Source organism: Apostichopus japonicus, chromosome 9, assembly GCF_037975245.1.
Source record: "Apostichopus japonicus isolate 1M-3 chromosome 9, ASM3797524v1, whole genome shotgun sequence".
Lineage (NCBI taxonomy): Eukaryota > Metazoa > Echinodermata > Holothuroidea > Aspidochirotida > Stichopodidae > Apostichopus > Apostichopus japonicus.
In genome coordinates this window covers 6,224,514-6,244,771 of record NC_092569.1, presented here as the reverse complement: position 1 = coordinate 6,244,771, position 20,258 = coordinate 6,224,514, and the positions used below count along the sequence as shown (strand labels likewise).

Here is a 20,258-nt window from a genome sequence, read left to right as displayed (position 1 = left end):
GAGGAACTATATATACGTTTAGGGTATTTATCAAAACTCGTGGGCGAACTACCTTATAATTGCTAGCGCGTAACAAATGCTTCTTTATAGACTTCCAGTAGTACTTGCTATATTATTATATTATAAACTACACATATAATGCACATTATAGTTGTGTTCTTCACTGGGACTAAGACTTACTCGGAGAATACTGTCCAAAGGGATCTAGTGTGTGGTCATTTTAACAGACAGTGTGGTTTCCCATGTGGATAACGTTACATACATTATTCGAAGATTGTTTTTGATATTTTTCTGTCCATTTGCATAACCCTTCTACTCAACTACCACATCGCGTGTAGCAACAGTTCCAGAACACGTTTCATTGTGTTGGATTATGAATTGAGAGGAACGACAGAAGATTTGTGAAGTTAACACAGTGTTTCGAGAAAAAAAACACAGCTATGACCAGTAAGTAAAAAGTCTCTGATACATTGATTGATATTAATTAAAGATACAGTGACCAGTCAAAACGTATTGAAATATTAAATTGTATTATTGTCACATTTTCTGATTTAGAAACGCTTGGTACAAGCTTATCATTTAATATAGAACTATGATATGATATACTTGGTCTTGCTAATATTTATCCCCTCTCATGTCAGAGAGAAATAGCATATATTCGTGAATATGATGATATGGAAATCAATATATTGGAATCCAGTTTCCAGAATTGAGATTTAATTTAACAAGCAACACTGGTGATTTCCCTGTTACCTCACATGTACTTGGTTTGTGAGAAAACGAGCCCATCCCAAAACCAGTTAAGAGGTATAAGCTTTGCCATTTCGTTGGATATTGGGAACGAATCCCAGTATATTACTTTCAATATTTGAAAAAAAATTATAATCATCATATTTCCTTGTGTGTATTTGGCCTGTAAAATGAGGAACTGAATCTAAATATCCTGTTGCAATTTGCATACATTTCCTCGTTTGCCATGACGGATGATGGCTGAAATATTCGCAAAACAAAATATGAACTTGAAGCAAGTACGTTGTAGTTTCGTAGACGCAATAATTGAAAAAACATTGTTTTATTTTTCTTTGCTTTATCACTCCTTTGTTGTGATCTTGGATTGGGCAAAGGTCCAACTTCAATGCTTACCTTACAGCAATTAAAATTAGTGTAGGTTTGTTTTCTGGTGTATCTCACAAAAACATGGAAAAGTGGGGCATTCAAAGAAATTCAGAGGGCATGATAAAGATCAATTGTCGTTCATGTTTCATTTCTTTCGAACGGAAACTATTTCGCATGGGCATGCCCAGGCCGTCTGCAATGACCTCTGATCCAACATGCTTGTAATAAAATGAAAATTGTCTCCAGGACAAGGCTGGTAGAGGGTCCCTAGTAACCTTTACTATTAGGTCTGTATCGTCTCTACCCCTAGCCTGTGTAGAGGGTCTCCAATAACCCTTATATATATGTATCGTCTCCTCGCTTAGCCTGTAGTGGGTTCCGAGTAACTCTTACTATTATGTCTGTATCCTCTCCTAGCCTAGAGAGGGTCTCCAAGAACCCTTATATGTGTGTTTCTTCTCCTCTTCTATAGCCTGTAGTGGGTCCCGAGTAACTCTTACTATAGTCTGTTTCCTCTCCTGGCCTATAGAGGGTCTCCAATAACCCTTATATATATGTATCGTCTCCTCGCTTAGCCTGTAGTGGGTTCCGAGTAACTCTTACTATTATGTCTGTATCCTCTCCTAGCCTAGAGAGGGTCTCCAAGAACCCTTATATGTGTGTTTCTTCTCCTCTTCTATAGCCTGTAGTGGGTCCCGAGTAACTCTTACTATAGTCTGTTTCCTCTCCTAGCCTATAGAGGGTCTCCAATAACCCTTATATGTTTCGTCTCCTCACTTAGCCTGTAGTGGGTCCCGAGTAACTCTTACTAGTATGTCTGTTTCCTCTCCTAGCCTGTAGAGGGTCTCCAATAACCCTTATATGTTTCGTCTACTCACTTAGCCTGGGGTCCCGGATAACTCTTACTATTATGTCTGTTTCTTCTCCTCCCTTAGCCTGCAGTGGCGTAGGAAGACACTTTTGAGAAGGGGGGGGGGCTGAAGACTGATGGCCGGCCTGGGGGACGGGTCTAAGGGGAGGGGGTGTCCCCCCTTTGGATTTTTGTTGCATTTCCAGGTGTCCTCAGATGCAATTTGGTGCAATATAGCACACTTCAACCCACCCACTCCATTTTGTTGATAATTTTGCATTTTCACCTGGCCTTAGATGCAATTTGGTGTTCCAAATGAGGTTTTTTTTTCATTTGGAAATGAAAAGGGGTTTTCTGACTTGCGAAGCGGTGGCGGAATGATACTTCCGCCCCTCCATATTTTTCACTGGGGAGGCTGGTGCCACCCCCCCCCCCAGCCCCCCGGTTCCTACGCCCTTGCCTCACTTAGTCTGTAGTGGGTCCCGAGTAACTCTTACTATTATGTCTGTTTCCTCTCCTAGCATGTGGAGGGTCTCTACTAACCCTTCTATGTCTGTTTCGTCTCCTCACTTAGCCGTCTGCTGTAATCATCCTGACATCCCACACGCACGAAATGAACACGTGTTAGATTCGTCATGTCAAAATGGCGGAATGGGGATCAGAGTATCGTACGAGTGTGACATTGCACACAAATCCGTTAGTGATAATGGAGTTATTTTAATAACTTGTAAAGATGGGGAATGGGACCTTCCAGACGGCATCTGTACAGTTGGTAAGTATTAATTTCAAAGTTGGTTAAGCCAAGTTACCAAAGTTGAGAACAAAATACACATGTCCACTGATCATATCCTCTTACCATAGTCTTTCATCTTATCCCCTGAGTGTGTCGCTTGATCCTAACCACTCACCCTAACCATTAAGTCATAAACTTTGAACATACCCATTGAACATATTCCTGATCATGCCCTATTGTCATATCCTCCGATCATATCCTCTGATTATATCATTGCTCGTATCCCCTGACACCATAACCTATCATCATATCCTCTGGGCCTCTAATCGTATCCCAAAAATTGCACCCTTTGGCTCTACCTCTCGCTTGACCCCCTATGGTCACACCCTCTAGGCATATCCATTCCTGATCATGCGCTATCGTCATATCCTCTAAAGATCCTCTTCTGATCATATCCTCTGATTATATCATTTACTTATAGTCTCTTTCCGTATTCCCTGATTGCACCATTTGACTTTACACGTTCACTTTACCCTAAAATTAAACTCTATAAGCATATCCTCTAATCAAATTCTCTGACCACATACTCCGGTCAAATCCTCTAATCATATCCTTTGATCACATCCTGTGATCATATCCTCTGTTCATAGTCTCTTATGTTAGCCTATTATTGTAACCATTGGTCCTAACCTTTTATCATACACTCTGATCATATAGTCTCTCACCATTTTATACTAATAAACAGTTGTCATGTACCTGATTTTTTTTAACTGCGAAATATAAATGCTTGATTAACTAGACATTGATCCACTGCCAGAGGAACGGTCAAACTCAGAGGAATTTTATGAGGCTTTGTTACTTATTTTAAGTCTAACCTGGTCTTTTTTATTTGCTTGTGGTACTCAGTGTCCTCCCCCCCCCCACCCCTCTCATTGTATATAAAAAAAATGGGTATTAGAAATTTTAAGCTTTTTTGCTCAAAATTTCCACTTTATTATCCCATAACTTCAACTATTTTCTCGAAGTTTGCTTTTGTTTGATATTATATATTGAATATATATTATATATATATTATATATATATATATTCAATATATATATTCAATATATATATGCACTATATATATGCAATATATATATAATATATTATATTGCGTTTCGAAACTCTCCGTAAAATCGTAGAGTTGAGAATCTATGTACTAAAATTACAACCTGAATGTTTGAACGACACATCGTTCGAGCTTTTTGACGTAAACTAATATCATCACAAAGTAGTTACCTGTGGCCAAAGTATACTTGTGTTAATGTATCTACAATTCTTTATTTCATATGCACAATATGTATCTATGTCATTTGCTCTCATCCTGCAAGCTTCCATCATGACTGATAACCTTGAAATGTTCTCTCATTTCTGAATTTCAGATTCTCGTTACGTACTGGTTGTTCTTGTTACTTTTTTTCTAGTTATCTTCATTGTAACTCTTACTTGTTGCATTATGTGTATGATACTAAGGTGAGTAGACAATATCCCACTTATGGCATGGCATGGTAATGGCGGGATACACAATTCTTTCCTTTATGAAATCTGTAAAATACAATTGAGCCACTGATTTTATGGTATAGTCTACCGAAGACACAGATACACTATCACTATCAAACGTTAAAACGCTGTGAACCAGATTTCAGTTAAAGGATTAAATTGACAAAGTTCATTAACGATATATAGGGGTATATTTTATTTATATCCAAAGCAAAGGGAGGGATTGAAGGAAGGTGGGGTATGAGGGTTGATGAGAGCGGACCAGACGTCTTTAACGGACCAAACTCCTTTAAAAATGAATCAAAATTTTCAAAGAGTGTTGAAATTGGGTTTTTTTTTTAATTTTAAAATATGCTTTCCTCAAGTATTCGTTCGAACCGAATCGGATTTTTAGCAGACCAGGCTTGAAAAAGTCAAATGTGTATATTTTCACTAATTTTCCTTTTGCCATTTTTTTTAATCTTTATTATAATCTTTATCGATGCAAGCCATGCGTCGTTATTGTTATTTGCATATAGATTATGTGTAGTATCCAATGCCTAATCAGGACGCATTTCCCTATAGACAGAAAACATTACATTAGCCCGTGTCATACATGGCTACCCGCACAAAATGAAGCAACTGTCTATTCTTCTGGTGTTATTTAATAATACGTTAAATAGACCTTTGTCTAATATCATAATAGTGTTACTTCTCTAGACAAACAGCTATGTGTGTGTTTACAAGGTCACAGTCTCTATAAATGGAAGTATCGCTTTGTCCGTTCTACAGATACAGAGGTTCATCGTCGAACAAAGTCAAAGACGAAGAATCCCAGCTATCGAAAGCTAAGAGAGGTCATCGCTTGTCAAACAAAACGCAGACCCGTGCTATCCCGAAAGGAGGCGGTAGTCGATTTGTTAAAGGTTCGGGCCGTGCCATCCAGAACGGAGGCGGTGGTCGCTTTGCAGAAGGCTCGGTAAGGCCTTCCAAAGACCTGCCTGCAGAGACAAGTAGGGTGACGCAAAACAGAGACATAAATTCAGTTACTACTTCATTCAAAGATACAACACAACACACAATCGAAGCGAATGTACATGTTACAGCATACGAAGAGCGCAATGAAGAGATCAGAGAAAACGAAGCTAAACGTAACGATGATGACATTGTCTTCGAGAGAATTGATGATGATGATGAAGATGAAGAAAGTGGAAACTTGACACCGGCGGCGCCATCATCTCTCTGCCAGGAGGATTCCATGTCTTCCACGTCTTCGGATGGATCCCACAAAATACCTGCTCGAAGAAGTGTTCCTTTAGTACTGGAGGACGGGACAGAATATGCAACTATCGAAAGATGTGGTGATGATGAGTGTTAATGCATATCCAGTGTCCGTAAAGAGAACAAAACGTCCAAATATTGGGAGATATTAACGTCCGAGATGAGGACTAATATACATACAGTACCTCTCGAGTAACAGGAACATATTAACGTAATGGAGACAAGACACGGATGTATGGAAATGTTAAGATAACTCATCGATTTCTTTTAATTCACGGAAATTTCACGCAAATTATGAAGTTTGCTACGGAAGAAATCGAAATAATAATTTATTTTTTAAATGTTGATATACCTTTATATACATAACCATGACCGTTAGCCTATAACCCTATACAATACCCCTAGCGTTTTGTACCTTATAGTCGTAAACAGGCCAAACACGTTCGTGTTCTTAAGCAACTGATCCAATTTGTGATCAAACATGTGATTTCATGCATATTTATATTCAACTTCGCCAGGTCAGAAAGAAGCCATATTCCGCAATGAGGACTTACTGTATCTAACGTCAGAAATGGCGACATATTTAGAGATATATGATTTCTCCTTGTATCGAGGTTTTGGGGCACACAGAAATACAATCAATTCATATTGACTTCAAGTAATATACAATAAGAATTGTCTTCCGTGTAGTAGCGAGTGGCGGCGGCGATGTTGTCGAAAAATGAATTAAAACTTGTGACACAAAATTACCCTATTGTTGAAACTTAAGGATAAAATGCAATCAAAGTGTGGAAGCATTCCAAAACTGTGGTGCGGAGTTTACGGAGTATTTTTTCGGGGTGAGGGGGGGGGGAGCTTGAGACAACAATGCAGTTTACACCTCAATCAAAGTCATTTCCTACTGTCACTCGAGGTTTGTGACACCACTGGCCCACAAGCCCCCCCCCCCCCCTCCTCCTCTTTACCCTTTAGGTTGAGCTCTCTGCGGTCGACTAATCGACAACTTTAATGTGTCCGGAAAATGTCAAGAGTCAGTTATGAATTTTCAGCGTATTCGGGTTTCAAAATTCTAGCTGATATAGTTCCAGTAATGACAACGAAACGATACTGATATCAAGTGTCTTCACAACTTTATTTGTTTGTGCAAATTTCAACAAATGACGAAAATTCAAAATTATACGAATAAATTTACAGCTATTGTAATAATGTGATACCCTGCAATTTGGTTACAAAGCCGGAACAAAATATGAAGGGATGGAAACTGATGATGATACTGGCTGTATATAGTCGTGCAAAGAATACAAAGCATTTATCAGCATAATATGATGAGGAGTGGGGACAGCCAACTGTGAACCTTGTGTACCTAACATCAAAATAAACACAACATAAACACGATAAATTTAAATGTAAGCAATAACGCAATCACAAAAAACAGACAGGGTACAGATAATGAAACGGACGCCCATGATAATGTAAATCAAATGCAAATATTCGTATATGTGGTAATTGTAAGATCAGGTCGGAGGACTCGGGTCAGCAGGAATGGAAACAGTCTGAAAACAGATCCAATTAATATTTGGCTTCTGGTATGATCCTCTGTGGTACTTAGTTTTAAAGCTACTTCAGTTTATGATCATAACTCATTCGAAATGGTAATAATTAATCAAGCGAAAAATTACAAGAATGCTCTCTCAAAAGTTTTGAAAGTTTGTATTGACTTCATTGAGACTGAGGACAGCAAAAGAAGCCATAGAATCACAGCAGATTAATACAGTAACCCCTAACCACATCTGAGATAACCACCTCCAACTGAGGAAGTTCCAAACACTGGCTTGGGTTCCAAACAAATATTTCGCACAAACTGCCGGGGGGAAAGTTACCCTCCAAATTCTAATTTTCTCAGAATATTACCACAATGACGGTCAATCACAGTGACTTTAGAAACAGATAGAGAGACAGACAGACAGCAAGATAGACAGACAGAGAGAGGATCAGATCAGGACTGAGACATTTAAAATCATTCTTGACTCAAAGCGAGGTGCGTAAAACATTGAGTATATTGTTAATCACGTTAGCATCGTGGCTCATTTTAAACTTTACATTAACATTCTTTTTCCCTGAAAGCAAAGGCACGATGGAGGCACCATGGAGTTCACCTAGACAAGAACCAGAAGAGACATGATCACAAACAAGCTTGGTGTCCTTATAGAGCGGTATAGAGCAGAGATTTAATCAACGGGATGACATCTTTACCTGTACCATGTGCACTATAACATATACTGTGTATACAGTCCCATTACATATGTAAAGAAATAATGGAAAAGGTGACTGGGGACATTGTAGAGAATGCAAAATGGCAGAGAAATGTATGGCTAGAACGGGATTGGAATCAATGACCTCTGGGTTACAAATAATAGATGTATTTACTCTTTTCCATAATGTAATCCCTGATCATCTCATTTCAGTTATAAACAGGCTGGTAGAATGTTAACTATTCATATTTCATGATAACATAATTATACTGAGAGAGCCCCACCATATTAACTACCACTATTCCATATGTAAACATACAATAACAACTAAATCTTAAGAGCAATGTTATATCAAACTTTGCAAGCCATCATCTGAATTTATTTTGTCTTTCTTTGCAAACATGTTGCAAAACGAAATAATATTCCAAATATTTGACATTGTGGGTGGAGCCACCAGCTGTTGTAGTTGTTGCTTTATAATGTTTTTTTCTTCTTTTGAACTGAAGTAAAAACACTGTTGAATAATTGTCACAGTACCCACCCACTCATCCTTATTAGTTTAGATTTATTGTGATTTATCATGTCTATCCTCATTTAAACACAAAAACAGTAACCTTTTAAAGGCTTGAGTATTAAGTGCACAAAGAAGCTCAATAAATCAATCTTACATTACTACATTAAAGCGGTGACATACTTTAGACTAGGACTATGGATGAAGGTGTGCCTAGGAGTTATCAAGGATACAGACTGTATAGTAACAACATTGAACACTCAGATTTTACTAGGTTACTGGAAAGATAAAGGTTAGCCAACCAACTGAATTTGATCCATACCATGGTCAAAGCCATCCATTCAGTCGGTTTAAATCAATAACTGTGTGATACCTATCAAATATGAGATACTTGAATAAAAATTTTCACAAAATCATACATAGAAACATAAACTCTTGGGAAACTAAACACATAAAACTTAGCATCAAATTCAAATGAAATATTTACTATAAAATGAAGAAGAAAATGTAATTGCGTCTCCTTTCAAATTTGTTGATGCTTTTTCTTTTTAACAGTTTTGCAACAAACACAATGATTTTAGCTAAAAATCAGACAATGGATCAACACATTGTCAAACAATTACAAAAGCAAAAACCAACAGTTATGACATAAAGTGTAAATTATGTACAGAACGGCAAGTTTGGGCGGTTTGTTAACAACTACTTTTGGCTCTGCCTCACATTCACATTCCTTGGTCCGTTAAGGGATAAAGAATGATCGTCTGGTTTCAAGATAACATATAGAATAATAATATACGGAATAAAAACATCTGTAAGTCTTAGCAAGAATATCCTGCTATTGAAATGCATGTTTAAGAATAAGTCCGATATCATTTGAATGAAATAAGTCTGAAATCATTTGTGATAGATTAGATATTTCATATGATATGTACATTTCTACTCTGTGGAGAAGTTTAAGCTCCTCCTTAAAACATTGATTTCTCTAATGTTGTTGCATATTTAGTTAATATCATAAAAATAATGGTAAAAGAATATAATAATCCTCACATATCATATTCATAAATGACTTCAACTGATATAGAACCAAAATTAGTCACAATTTGAAAATCTTGAATTTTTAATTTCTTGCTGTCCAATTATGAATGGCTCTTGTCATTGAATGGTACAATATTTATTTTTTTGAAAAGCAAGTTACCCTCCCAAATTCCTTACAAACAGCAACTTTGCAGAAGGAATTAACAGATCTTAAAGCACAGCATTGCAGTAACAAGTCTCATCTTGATAATTCTTGATAACAAAATTGTTCAAGTGTCACAAAATTTTCTCCAGTTTATTTTGACATTATCATAACTAAATCTAATCAACTATGCATGTCACATTGTTTATAAGACTATGAAAACAAAAATATTTTTTTTTATAAAAACCAATGAATCTTGGATTGTGCACCAATGAATAGTAAATGAAATTTAAAATATTGTTTAGGTAAAGGACGAAGACAACAGGAAGATTCGCTTAGCACTCAAGAAATTGTGAAGGTGGATAAGAATGGAACGGCACCAAATTAAAAACTACATCATCAATATTATTGTTATTGGTGTTACACGTACATGTGTGCAAACATATGAACTCTGGGCAATATCATATGATAATAATGTAAGTGACATCACAGTTTTAAAGGCATATGATCATACAAGACTAAGTTTAAGTGATATCCTATGGTTGATTGCATGTGGGGTATGGAGTGATGTCACAGTATTAAATACATTAGTTTAATGGCCATATCATTGTTACTAAATGTAAGAGCTATCACAGACTTTATGCATGAAACATCATATGGACTAAGTGATATCATCACCATACTGAAATTGTTATCACAGCATTGAATGCATGTGGGTTCTATGACAATATCATTAATCTTAATGTAAATGCTATCACAAAATGTACTAATGAAATTATACAGACTATTTGATGTCCTCAACATCCCTGTATGTGATATCACAGTATTGAACACATGTAAATATACTGTTAGAATACTATTTATGTATGTGATCACATTATTTGTGCATGCGGTCACACTCCTGATGCATGTGATCACTGTATTTATTCATGTGGTCACAGACCTTATGTTATGTGATCACATTATTTATGCATGTGGTCACTGTAAAGATGCATGTGATCACATTATTTATGCATGTGGTCAGTCCTTATTGTTGTATATGTAATCACATTATTTGTGCATGTGGTAATATTTCTGATGCATGTGACCACATTATTAATGCTTGCTGTAACAGTCCTTACGCATGTGATATTGACTAGGTTACATCAGCAATAGATATGATAGTGATATAATCCCATGCAGTTGATAATGGGATTTTTCATGCCCTGTGTAAACTAACAATTACATTATTGATATAGTTTAATAATATAATTCTACATGCAAGTACTGCATGGGGTTCAAGTAATATCATGGTTGGTGACTATGTACATGTGCCACTAAACGAAGTAACATATTAGAAGGAAAAAAATCACATCAGGAAAAATAAGAAATAACAACTATACTTGCCCATGCCTGACAATATTGTCTTTTGTATCTTGAATATGTTTGTATAAACTTCTCAGTTGGTATTCAAATATAGCCTCACCATCATGAGAAAATTAAATACACTCCTTTGACAAACTGCCTACATTTCTGCCATCAATAAAGATACACAATTAATCTGCTGTTAGTTGGTTTTATAAATATCCTTTCGTCTTCTCAAAACTGGCATTTAAGTAATCAATTTAAAGTTAAAACAAAATTGACAGAGAAAATAGGTCATTGATAGACAGCAGTTACCAAATCCATCTTATTTTGCTACTAAATCCTTGAATAAATTTATTAGTCGATATGCATTTGGAAAAGAAACCCATCTCTGTTTAATTCATTAAATAAAAGTGTCAACATACAATCCTATTAAAATGCACTCCCCCTTCACCTATAAATATGATATGTTTTTTTTATATTTTTACTATTTTACCTCTTTCTTTTGATCTGGACAGTAACATCCACAAAGCGATATTTACAACTAATATATCATTGGTATTATATATTATATATAGGAAATAATAGCAAGGTGTTTGATCAAGGTGTTGCATATGAATACATATTTGTGTTCATATTTTCTGTTTATCTTTCTGCACTTTTTTCGTTTTTGTTTGTTCTGTGCTGTTCGATTGATACCTTTCAGAAATAACCGGAAAGCTAACATAAATTATGTACATTATTTCTACATGCATTGCATTAATACATATATATATATACTTATCACAAACAGGAAAAAATTATATTGATAGCTTTATCACACAAGGTGGTAATATTAATGTTAACTGGTATAAATAAATCAAGGTCAATAAAAGCTTGCAAATAACTGGTATCACCAGAAGTTCTTGGATTCTGCGTCAAATTTTGTAGCTTATCATCGAATGCCATAGTTATTGATGAGTTTCACATGTCACATTTACTTCTTATAGAATACATCAATAGATTATATTAATTTAATATCCTGCCATGATCCAAAAATAACAAGTCTGAATTTGAATTACTGCAATAAGTTAAAAAGGACTATCAAGTATCCCCCCCCAAAAAAAAAAAAATTGAAGGTATATTATTATCAGAAGCTATTATATTAATGACTTCACTGATATTTTCAATATACAAGTTATACCTACATATCTCCCTCATATGCAACTTTCTTCACGGCTATAGCCTATTGGAATTAAGTACTTGAACCTTTTTACTTTGATTTTAATACATATCATCATCATCACTCCTGAAATATACATTTTTATGTCACTGAAAGTAATTAGATTTAATTTTCAAAAATCTTAATAATCTGAAGAAACAAAAACAGTGATGGATTTACCAATTCTTATATGTAAAACACATTATATGTCATCTTAGAAGAAGTGATATTTACATACCTATTGGTACCATCAAAGACATCGACATTTAATCTTGCAACATTTCGACATAATTGACAAAATAAAATGTAAATTTTAAAAGATACACATCTAATTGGTAGTAGCATGATACATAACTTACATTTCACTATCATCATCTTTCATAAGATCTTGCTCTTCTTTACTTTCTTCTTTGGCCTTTGAATTCTCTTCATCTTTCCCATCGGCTGATTTGGCTGCATCTTTATCATCACTCTTTGCCTCCTCTCCACCATCTCCTGAAGAAATCTTACCATCTTCATCTTTCTTGTCTTTTTCTGGTTCTTCCTTTTGGGCTTTATCTCCATCTCCTGCTTTACTATCTTTCTTCTCTGCCTCTCCTGCAGCATTCCCATCTCTTCCCTCCTCATCTTTCCTTCCTCCTTCGGTTGTATCATCCGCTTCACCCTTTCCTGGTTCAGCTTCCCCGTCAGTTGGTTTCTTACCCTCTTCTTCATCTCCGGTGAGCAATCCTGATGGTTCTAAAATCCTCTCTGTAAGTCCGTCATCTTTCTCTCTTGAAAACCACTTATCACATGCGAATGTCATCTGACCGGGAGTGTAGGAGGGCAGGGAGAGTATAATCTTGTCTACCTTCCAATCACTCTCTTCTGAGATACCATCATGGCCCAGGGTAACCCTCTGGATGGTATCAATGTCAACTGCCTGAAGGTAGAAGGTATCCACCTGCAAGGAAACGATTGGTCATTATGAATAAATAGAAATGACTGTTACAAATCCAAGTGCAAAATACAGCCATCAGCCATTCCACTCATTATATTATTGATAGGTTGATTCCATTAGGAATTATGCTGAAATATTCCAGCACTATGCCAGCAGGAATTATGCCAGCAATTATATTGGCTTTATAATCAAGCAGGTCAATCACGATATTGAAAGGTATTGGACATTTGATGTACACTACATTGTCATGCATATTAATTAGCTATCTTACATATTAATAAGCCATTCAGTAGAACAACTTTGTTTCTTAAACCATTATCTGATTTCAATTGATAGCTTTATTCCACATCAGATCAGTTTCACTAAAGCTATTAGTGCAATTCTCTGTACATATTCAAAGAAGTTTCTTGACTGAAACCTGGTAATTTGCTGGATAAAAAACCACACCATTTACTAACAGAAACAAACTAAAACCGAATGCCATACATGCCATACAAGGTAGGTTTGGCCACTTTGGCCAATACATCTTTTACAAAAGTACAGTATGTCTTGGCAAACTTTTGACATTTGATTTGAATTTTACAACGTGATTAAAAGTGCAGCAAGCAGTCTATGTTATATTTACAACATATCTATATCAAAACCTGTTCAGTCACCATTACCATACAGTTACTCTGCTTGCCTTCGTATTTAATATGCACTGTAAACATGTGTTTGGGCTAGACAGTGTAAGTGAGAAGAAAGAGTAGGCATGAGAGTAAAGTAGTCTGTGGGTGGGAAGCAGATAAATAGCTTTTGTAATAATACAAGTGACTCTCAGTTGGACAATATTTATTTTGAAAGTTTTTGTGGAAAGTCTCTCTCATTTCCTCATAAGTGTGGCACTACCCAATGGACTTTATCAAATGATTCATTTAATTGTAGGCAACTCAGTGGGATCATTATCTCCTCTGTTTACCAAGCACTAGGACAATATCTGCACATAAAGTATAACCGTATGTATTCACTGCTTTGTCTTAATGGATCCTAGTTTACATAACATGCTCTCCCCCTCTCCCTCCCCACCACCAACCACCCCTCCCACCCAACTTCTTTCCTATGAATAGACTGTGCAAAAACTCTTGCTCATACCTGACAAGAAGGTAGCACCTGACAGGAGTCATCAATAACTTCCCTGTTTTTTTCACATCATCAATATATAAGCACATAGGTATACCTTTATTTATTCACTGCTTTGTTTAAAAGGATCTTATAGTGTAATAAATGAGTTTTTTAATAATAACATTTTTTTGGTCACATCATATTCCTAGACATCAAATAAAGCATTTAATTTCTCTCTTTTGTTTTAATTCAAGCTACAGCTCTGCATACCTGGCCAAGTTGGAATTTCACTGGCTTGTCAGACTTCCATAAATCTCTCTTCCCTGTGTCAGCCCGGCTTCCATGAATGGTAATATAGGCATTAGCGTTACTCGATGAGCCTTCATCAGAACTGGTGTGGACCTCAACCTTATAGGTCAAAACTGACAAACAGAAAGACAAAACGGAGAGTAATGCAAATTAGTTCAGCTGGTTGACTGACATCTGGATTGTACTTGCAACCACATTTACATGAGCTGTCCTTGGTAAAGTCTAAGGAAATATTATAGTCTAGAACAGGATTCGGTCTGGTGACTTCGGGAATAAGAATCCTGCGATACGCCAAATGAGTTATACAGCCCCACATTAACTATAAATTATAAATTTATTTATAAATAATTTAATACAGGGCCAGTCAGTTGTATTTAACCAAGGCTCACAACACAATTTTTTAGCCTATACTTTAACAACAGCTGTTAATACTTCTACAGTATGCTTTCTGTTTATGATTTCCAGATACAAATATACTGTATATTATTAAAAACTCTGTGCAATAATTTACATGCTACTATGCATTCAAACTGACGTTCAAATAAGGAATCCTGCGATATGCCAAATGAGTTATACAGCCCCACATTAACTAGATGGCGACTCCTATAAATTATAAAATTATTTATATATAATTTAATACAGGGCCAGGCAGTTGTATTTAACCAAGGCTCACAACACAATTTTTTAGCCTATACTTTAACAACAGCTGTTAATACTTCTACAGTATGCTTTCTGTTTATGATTTCCAGATACAAATATACTGTATATTATTAAAAACTCTGTGCAATAATTTACATGCTGCTATGCATTCAAACTGACGTTCAAATAAGGATTGTAATGGATCTAACTAAAACAATGGCAGTTTAATGGAATATTGAGCAGACACCAGAGGGAATTATGAAATTCTATAAAGAATCTAGTGAGTTATGACTGATCATCTAACTGACTAATAATTTAATACAGACAAAGGTAAAAACAAAGCCCCTCCCTTCTGGTATGCCAGAATGAAATGTGTTACATAGCTGTTACGTCTCAAGAGAGAGGTAATCCCTCCTACAAGCATCCCTCCTACAAAGTCGTTGCTCAACATTCATGACAAGGTAAAGTCACACAGAGAAACATAATCCCTGCTGCCCCTAACCTTCTCTCCAAAGGAAGGACAACCAGAGCTTTTGTGATCAGCATTACCTGTAAAGGTAGTACCACACTGAGAGACATATTGCAAACCGCCCACCATCCCTTAAAGGTTAATAGATAACCTTACCGGATATGGAATAACCACATAACGAGATGTAACACACCCCCTCCCCAAGACTTTCCTTCCTAGAGAAAAGACTGAGAAGCTTTTGCTCCAACTCACCTGACAAGGTGGAAGCACCTGCTAGAGGTAACTCTACGATTAAGTCATCCATAACTTCCACGATTGCTTCCACGTCTGTCTTCTCCTTCCCATCAGAATTTTCTGTAATGGTCTCCTCTGCTGTAACCTCATTTGCATCACTTGGGGTATCACTGGTCTCCTTGACCGATAAGTGCCCATCCTCCTTCGTATCATCTCTGTCTTCTTTAGCTGCATCTGTTTCCTCTGTTTTAGTTTTTCTGTTTGCCTCGCTTGGTTCCCCTTCCTTTGGATTTGTTTCCTTACCTTCCTCGACAACACCTTTGTCTTTTCCTTCCGCAACCTCTGTCTCCTCTTTAGGAGAATCATCATCCTCTTTACCGACTTCTTCCTTTTCGTCCTTCTTACTTTCTCCTCCATCTTTGTCACTACTGTTCTCTTCCTTAGTTTTATCATGTTTCTCAGATAATCTTCGTAGCCAGACGTCTCCCTTGAAGAGCAATTCTTCCATTGTTGTGTTACGTACCATTGACACCTAAAATTGGAAAAATACAAAAGGTTAATTTTTCGGCGCATTAATGAGTTCAAAAACTGACATAGTCTACTTTGAAAATAAAGTAAGGCAGATAGGTAAATTTGATACAGAGAAATGAGGATAGAAGAAGAGGAGAAATATGATGATTATACCCATGTGAATACCCATGAATGTTTCTAAGTCTTACCTCTTTGATGTGAATACCCATGAATGTTTCTAAGTCTTACCTCTTTGATGTGAATACCCATGAATGTTTCTAAGTCTTACCTCTTTGATGTGAATACCCATGAATGTTTCTAAGTCAACATCAGTGGCTTCCAATCTTATCTTGTGCACATCATCAATGTCTTTCGATAATACCTGAAATGATAACAATGCATCCAATGTTAATATACAGAGCAACAATTGCACTAATGAATAATTTGCACAAACTGTGTGGTCGATAACCTACACTGAAGACATGGTACTATATTTCAGAAATATCTTTGGTGTGAGCATAAACATAAAACAGAGCAGCTATTGGTTTTTTCAACTTTCCATCCACTGTATCACTCCCTCAATATCACTCAAGACCTAATATGAAACTAAGAGGCGGATGCTTTGAACACATTTGAAAGTTCTGGCTTCTACAAACAGACACCAGCAAGTGCACTAAACAATCTGCTAGTACCGCTGTTTTAGGCCTATATTTCCCAAGAGAGATTGACCAAGAGGCAAAACAGTTCATAAATAAATAAAATAACCATATTAAAGTGCTGTTATCATGAAATAAAACATGCTCAAGAGCACTGTACAAAAGAAACAATACCTGGAATATAAAATTACCAAACTTAAGAAGACCTTAAAGTAATAACAACAGCATAAAAGTTAAAAATGATATAAGACAGGGTTAAAAACCACAATAAAGAAAGAAAAAAAATTATAAATATACATAAAAAAATAATTAAAAAATAAAAAATAAAAAAAATAAAAAATAAAAAATAAAAAGTTCAGAGGGAACAGGGCAAAATATGGCCCGACTGAAGAGTATAACAAACCTGGATTGAACCTTCTCCTATTTTCAGAGGATCACTTTCCTTAGACAGGATAATATTTTCTTCAGATGAAGAACTTCCAATGATACTTAGATAAAGAAGTGCACTCTGTTCATTAGGGGTGTCTTCATGCATCAACACCTGGACCGTCCAGTCTCCGACTGAAGAATAAAACAGAAAATCATTAGTCACGTTAATATTTTGCAGTCTTTCGACTCCGTTGTTTCAAGTATTTCATATCAGTAGCAGAGTTTTATAACACTGATGTATTAGTTTTCAATGTCATATTTGGACAATTGTTGACAAGAAATTTTGTAACTAAGCTTTTCCTGAAGGTAAGAATCTCTTTTAGTTTCTGGTGGTCAATTAGAATATTTTTAGAATTTATAGCCACAGATAACACTGAACTGCAACTTATGCAAGAGGTGAATAATTAGTATGCATGGAATCTTAATCCTGAAGAAACGCTGTAAAGCTAACAGTGAAATGAGAAGGTTCTCAACATACAATAAGTGGCATGGTTTATTTGGTATTTTGTATAACTTATAAATATACAATTTCATATATATAAGTAAAAGCAAATAGCATACACATACATTGCAAGCAACACAGAAGACACTGTACTCTACTAACTTCCTATAACAGCTTCACTTCTATCATCCATGACAGTGACTGGTTGCAAATTAACTAAAAACATTTCTTAAATTGTCCGTGAGACTATCACCGAAAGAATTTCTTTTCTCATTTCCCAAACATATTTGCCACATTACATTTCATGTCTCCTTCATAATCCTTGGTAAAGAACATTGAATGGCCACTCACTGGTCTTAATCTTTGTTTCAGCTGGATCACTGAGAAAGTCGCCGTTAAGAGTCCAGACTTGAATCAAGTACTCCTGGCAAGGAGACAAGCCATCAATCTGGTACGAGGAGGCTTCTACTCCTACATCAATTAAATCACTCGGTTCCGACGTGTCCTTCTCTGCTTGGTCAATTGCATTATTTGTGTCCCCTGATTGGTTGATGTTCTCTGCAGCTTCGGTATCTGATTGGTCGGCTTCCTTACTCTTCTTCTCTTTTGATTCATCATCATTATCATGTTTTGTTGAGTCCTTATTTTCTTCATCCTTGTCATCAGACATTTCTTTATTCTTCTCCTCTTCCTGTGCGGGTGGTTTGGTATTTTCTTCGGTTTCTTCCTGTTTTGACTCACTTTCACTTTCTTTTTCGACATCGGACATGGTGTATTTTATTCGATACCCTGTAGCAATACCATCTGGAGGGCTCCAGGCCAGAGTTATTGACTCCTTTGTAGAAGTTGCTGTCAGGTCAACGACAGGAAGTAAACCTGAAGGTAAACAAAGACAATGTAATGCATCAGCCCTTTACACCAAGTGGTCAAGATAAACTTGCAGCGCGATAACTAAAGTTAAATTAAGTTTTCTTTAAACAATCAAACTCACTGAAAATATTTGTCATCTATGACGCACATTAAAAGAATAGTTCAGGCTTGAATTTACTTTTGGTCTGTAAAAAAAATTGAACTTCCTCTAAGTATCCTTTTCAGCTTGCATACAATAACCCTACATCCTGATTTTCATGTACGGCTGGTTATAGTTGACACATTTTGTACCAGTAAAAGCAGGAAACTTGGAGTAATGAGGTGTGATATATGTAAGTGGACAAAGAATGCTCATTTTCCCCATTTATTTTTCATTCTATTATTTGGCCTTGGACTGGACATAATTTCACATTTCTACTACTAAGTTAGTTGTATTGATTATATTAAACCAAGAAACATGAGTATATTCATACTCTGACACATCCAGTGTTGACTTTTAAAATAGAAACTGAATTCAGAAATTTTGAAGGAAAACAACATATTTTGCTATAGTTCTGCATCCTCACATCACACTTGATTGCTTCAAATTCACTTTTGGTACAAAATGTATAAACTTCAAACAAACATATCTTAAAACCATGGGACATAGGAAACTTTCACTAGGATACCAAGATTATTTTCTTCTGTTCATTTTCTATGTACCCTTAAAGCTTTCTTTGAAGACTCTATAAAGTGTGTCTCTAATATAATCGATTCTGCATAAAGCACTGCTATGCATCTTTCTTTGCAATTTGACTATTCTACTATGCCTATGCCATAGTTATTAATTCTCCTGCGAAGCCAGTAAATAAATGTACTGCACAGAAGAAGTGTAAGACAGTCCTCCTACAGTAACTAACAGTGGATCTTACAGATGGATATAAAGCACTCACCATCTACTGGTGAAGTTTTACCAACAAAGTGAACCCAATCACTCTCCTGGTCTCCAAGGATGGAGGCTACATGAACTGCATAGACAGTCTTGGTCTGCAAACTTCCAAAGATGGTCGATGTCTGATTTGCCTCCAATCGTCGCGTCTCGAGTACCTCTCCCTTCACCATACACTCGACAAGTTCCCCCGTTTCTCCGTCACGGCATATCCTCTCGCAGGGCAGGGTGTCCTTGCTCCCACCCTCCTTCTCCACCTCCCTCGGTCCTTCGTCTTTGCCCTCACTGTCAGTTTGATCGCTATCCAGAGATGAAGGGTCGTCAACCACTAGTTCCGATGGATTCGTTGGCAAGACTATGTTGACCAAATACCCTGAGACCTCCATGTCAGGCTGCTTCCATGACACTGTCAAAGAACTGGCATCGGCTTCCCACGAAAGGTCAACCACTTGGAGAGGTTCTGAACATTGTTAGGAAAATATTGGCTTTTATTGATGACAGCTTTACTTCTTAACATGTTGTCCATTAAACCCACCAAATCACACCATATAATCCTCGCAACGGATAAATTTCAGAGATTTGCTTACAATAAATATGAAGCACAAAAGAATGTTTTTCTCAACTTGATGAATTGACTCATAACTGGCTTCTCTGCAGCAACCAAACTTGTTGTAAGCATATCATTACCTCTCAGTCGTTGAACTTTCTAGATGACTTGCCCAAATTATGGAAGCATACACAGGACGTC

General features: G+C 36.4%; 2 protein-coding genes across 5 annotated transcripts in view; one reads left to right on the top strand and one right to left on the bottom strand.

Moving 5' to 3' along the window:
* The first annotated feature begins 67 nt into the window (after window positions 1-67).
* On the top strand, window positions 68-11,872 carry LOC139974567 (uncharacterized). Its single transcript, XM_071981800.1, has 4 exons — window positions 68-447; window positions 2,541-2,738; window positions 4,121-4,211; window positions 5,010-11,872. Exons 1-4 carry the CDS (start codon window positions 441-443, stop codon window positions 5,593-5,595), a joined length of 882 nt encoding a protein of 293 aa, XP_071837901.1. The 5' UTR covers window positions 68-440; the 3' UTR covers window positions 5,596-11,872.
* Window positions 6,612-20,258, bottom strand: part of LOC139974565 (uncharacterized) — a 135,385-nt gene continuing 121,738 nt past the window's right edge. For all 4 annotated transcript variants that reach the window (XM_071981798.1, XM_071981794.1, XM_071981795.1 and 1 more), the window contains 7 exons: window positions 19,515-19,970; window positions 18,064-18,588; window positions 17,245-17,402; window positions 16,475-16,567; window positions 15,694-16,207; window positions 14,295-14,446; window positions 6,612-12,926 (listed from right to left, as the gene is read on the bottom strand). In XM_071981798.1, the coding sequence (XP_071837899.1) occupies window positions 12,339-12,926; window positions 14,295-14,446; window positions 15,694-16,207; window positions 16,475-16,567; window positions 17,245-17,402; window positions 18,064-18,588; window positions 19,515-19,970 (2,486 nt within the window). In that variant the 3' untranslated portion in view covers window positions 6,612-12,338. The remainder of the gene's footprint in view (window positions 12,927-14,294; window positions 14,447-15,693; window positions 16,208-16,474; window positions 16,568-17,244; window positions 17,403-18,063; window positions 18,589-19,514; window positions 19,971-20,258) is intronic.

Bases quoted from the DNA above. Each gene is read 5' to 3' on its own strand.
- LOC139974567 (XM_071981800.1), top strand. The intron at 2,739-4,120 runs GTAAGTATTAAT...TCTGAATTTCAG, and splicing joins AGACGGCATCTGTACAGTTG to ATTCTCGTTACGTACTGGTT. The intron at 4,212-5,009 runs GTGAGTAGACAA...TCCGTTCTACAG, and splicing joins ATTATGTGTATGATACTAAG to ATACAGAGGTTCATCGTCGA.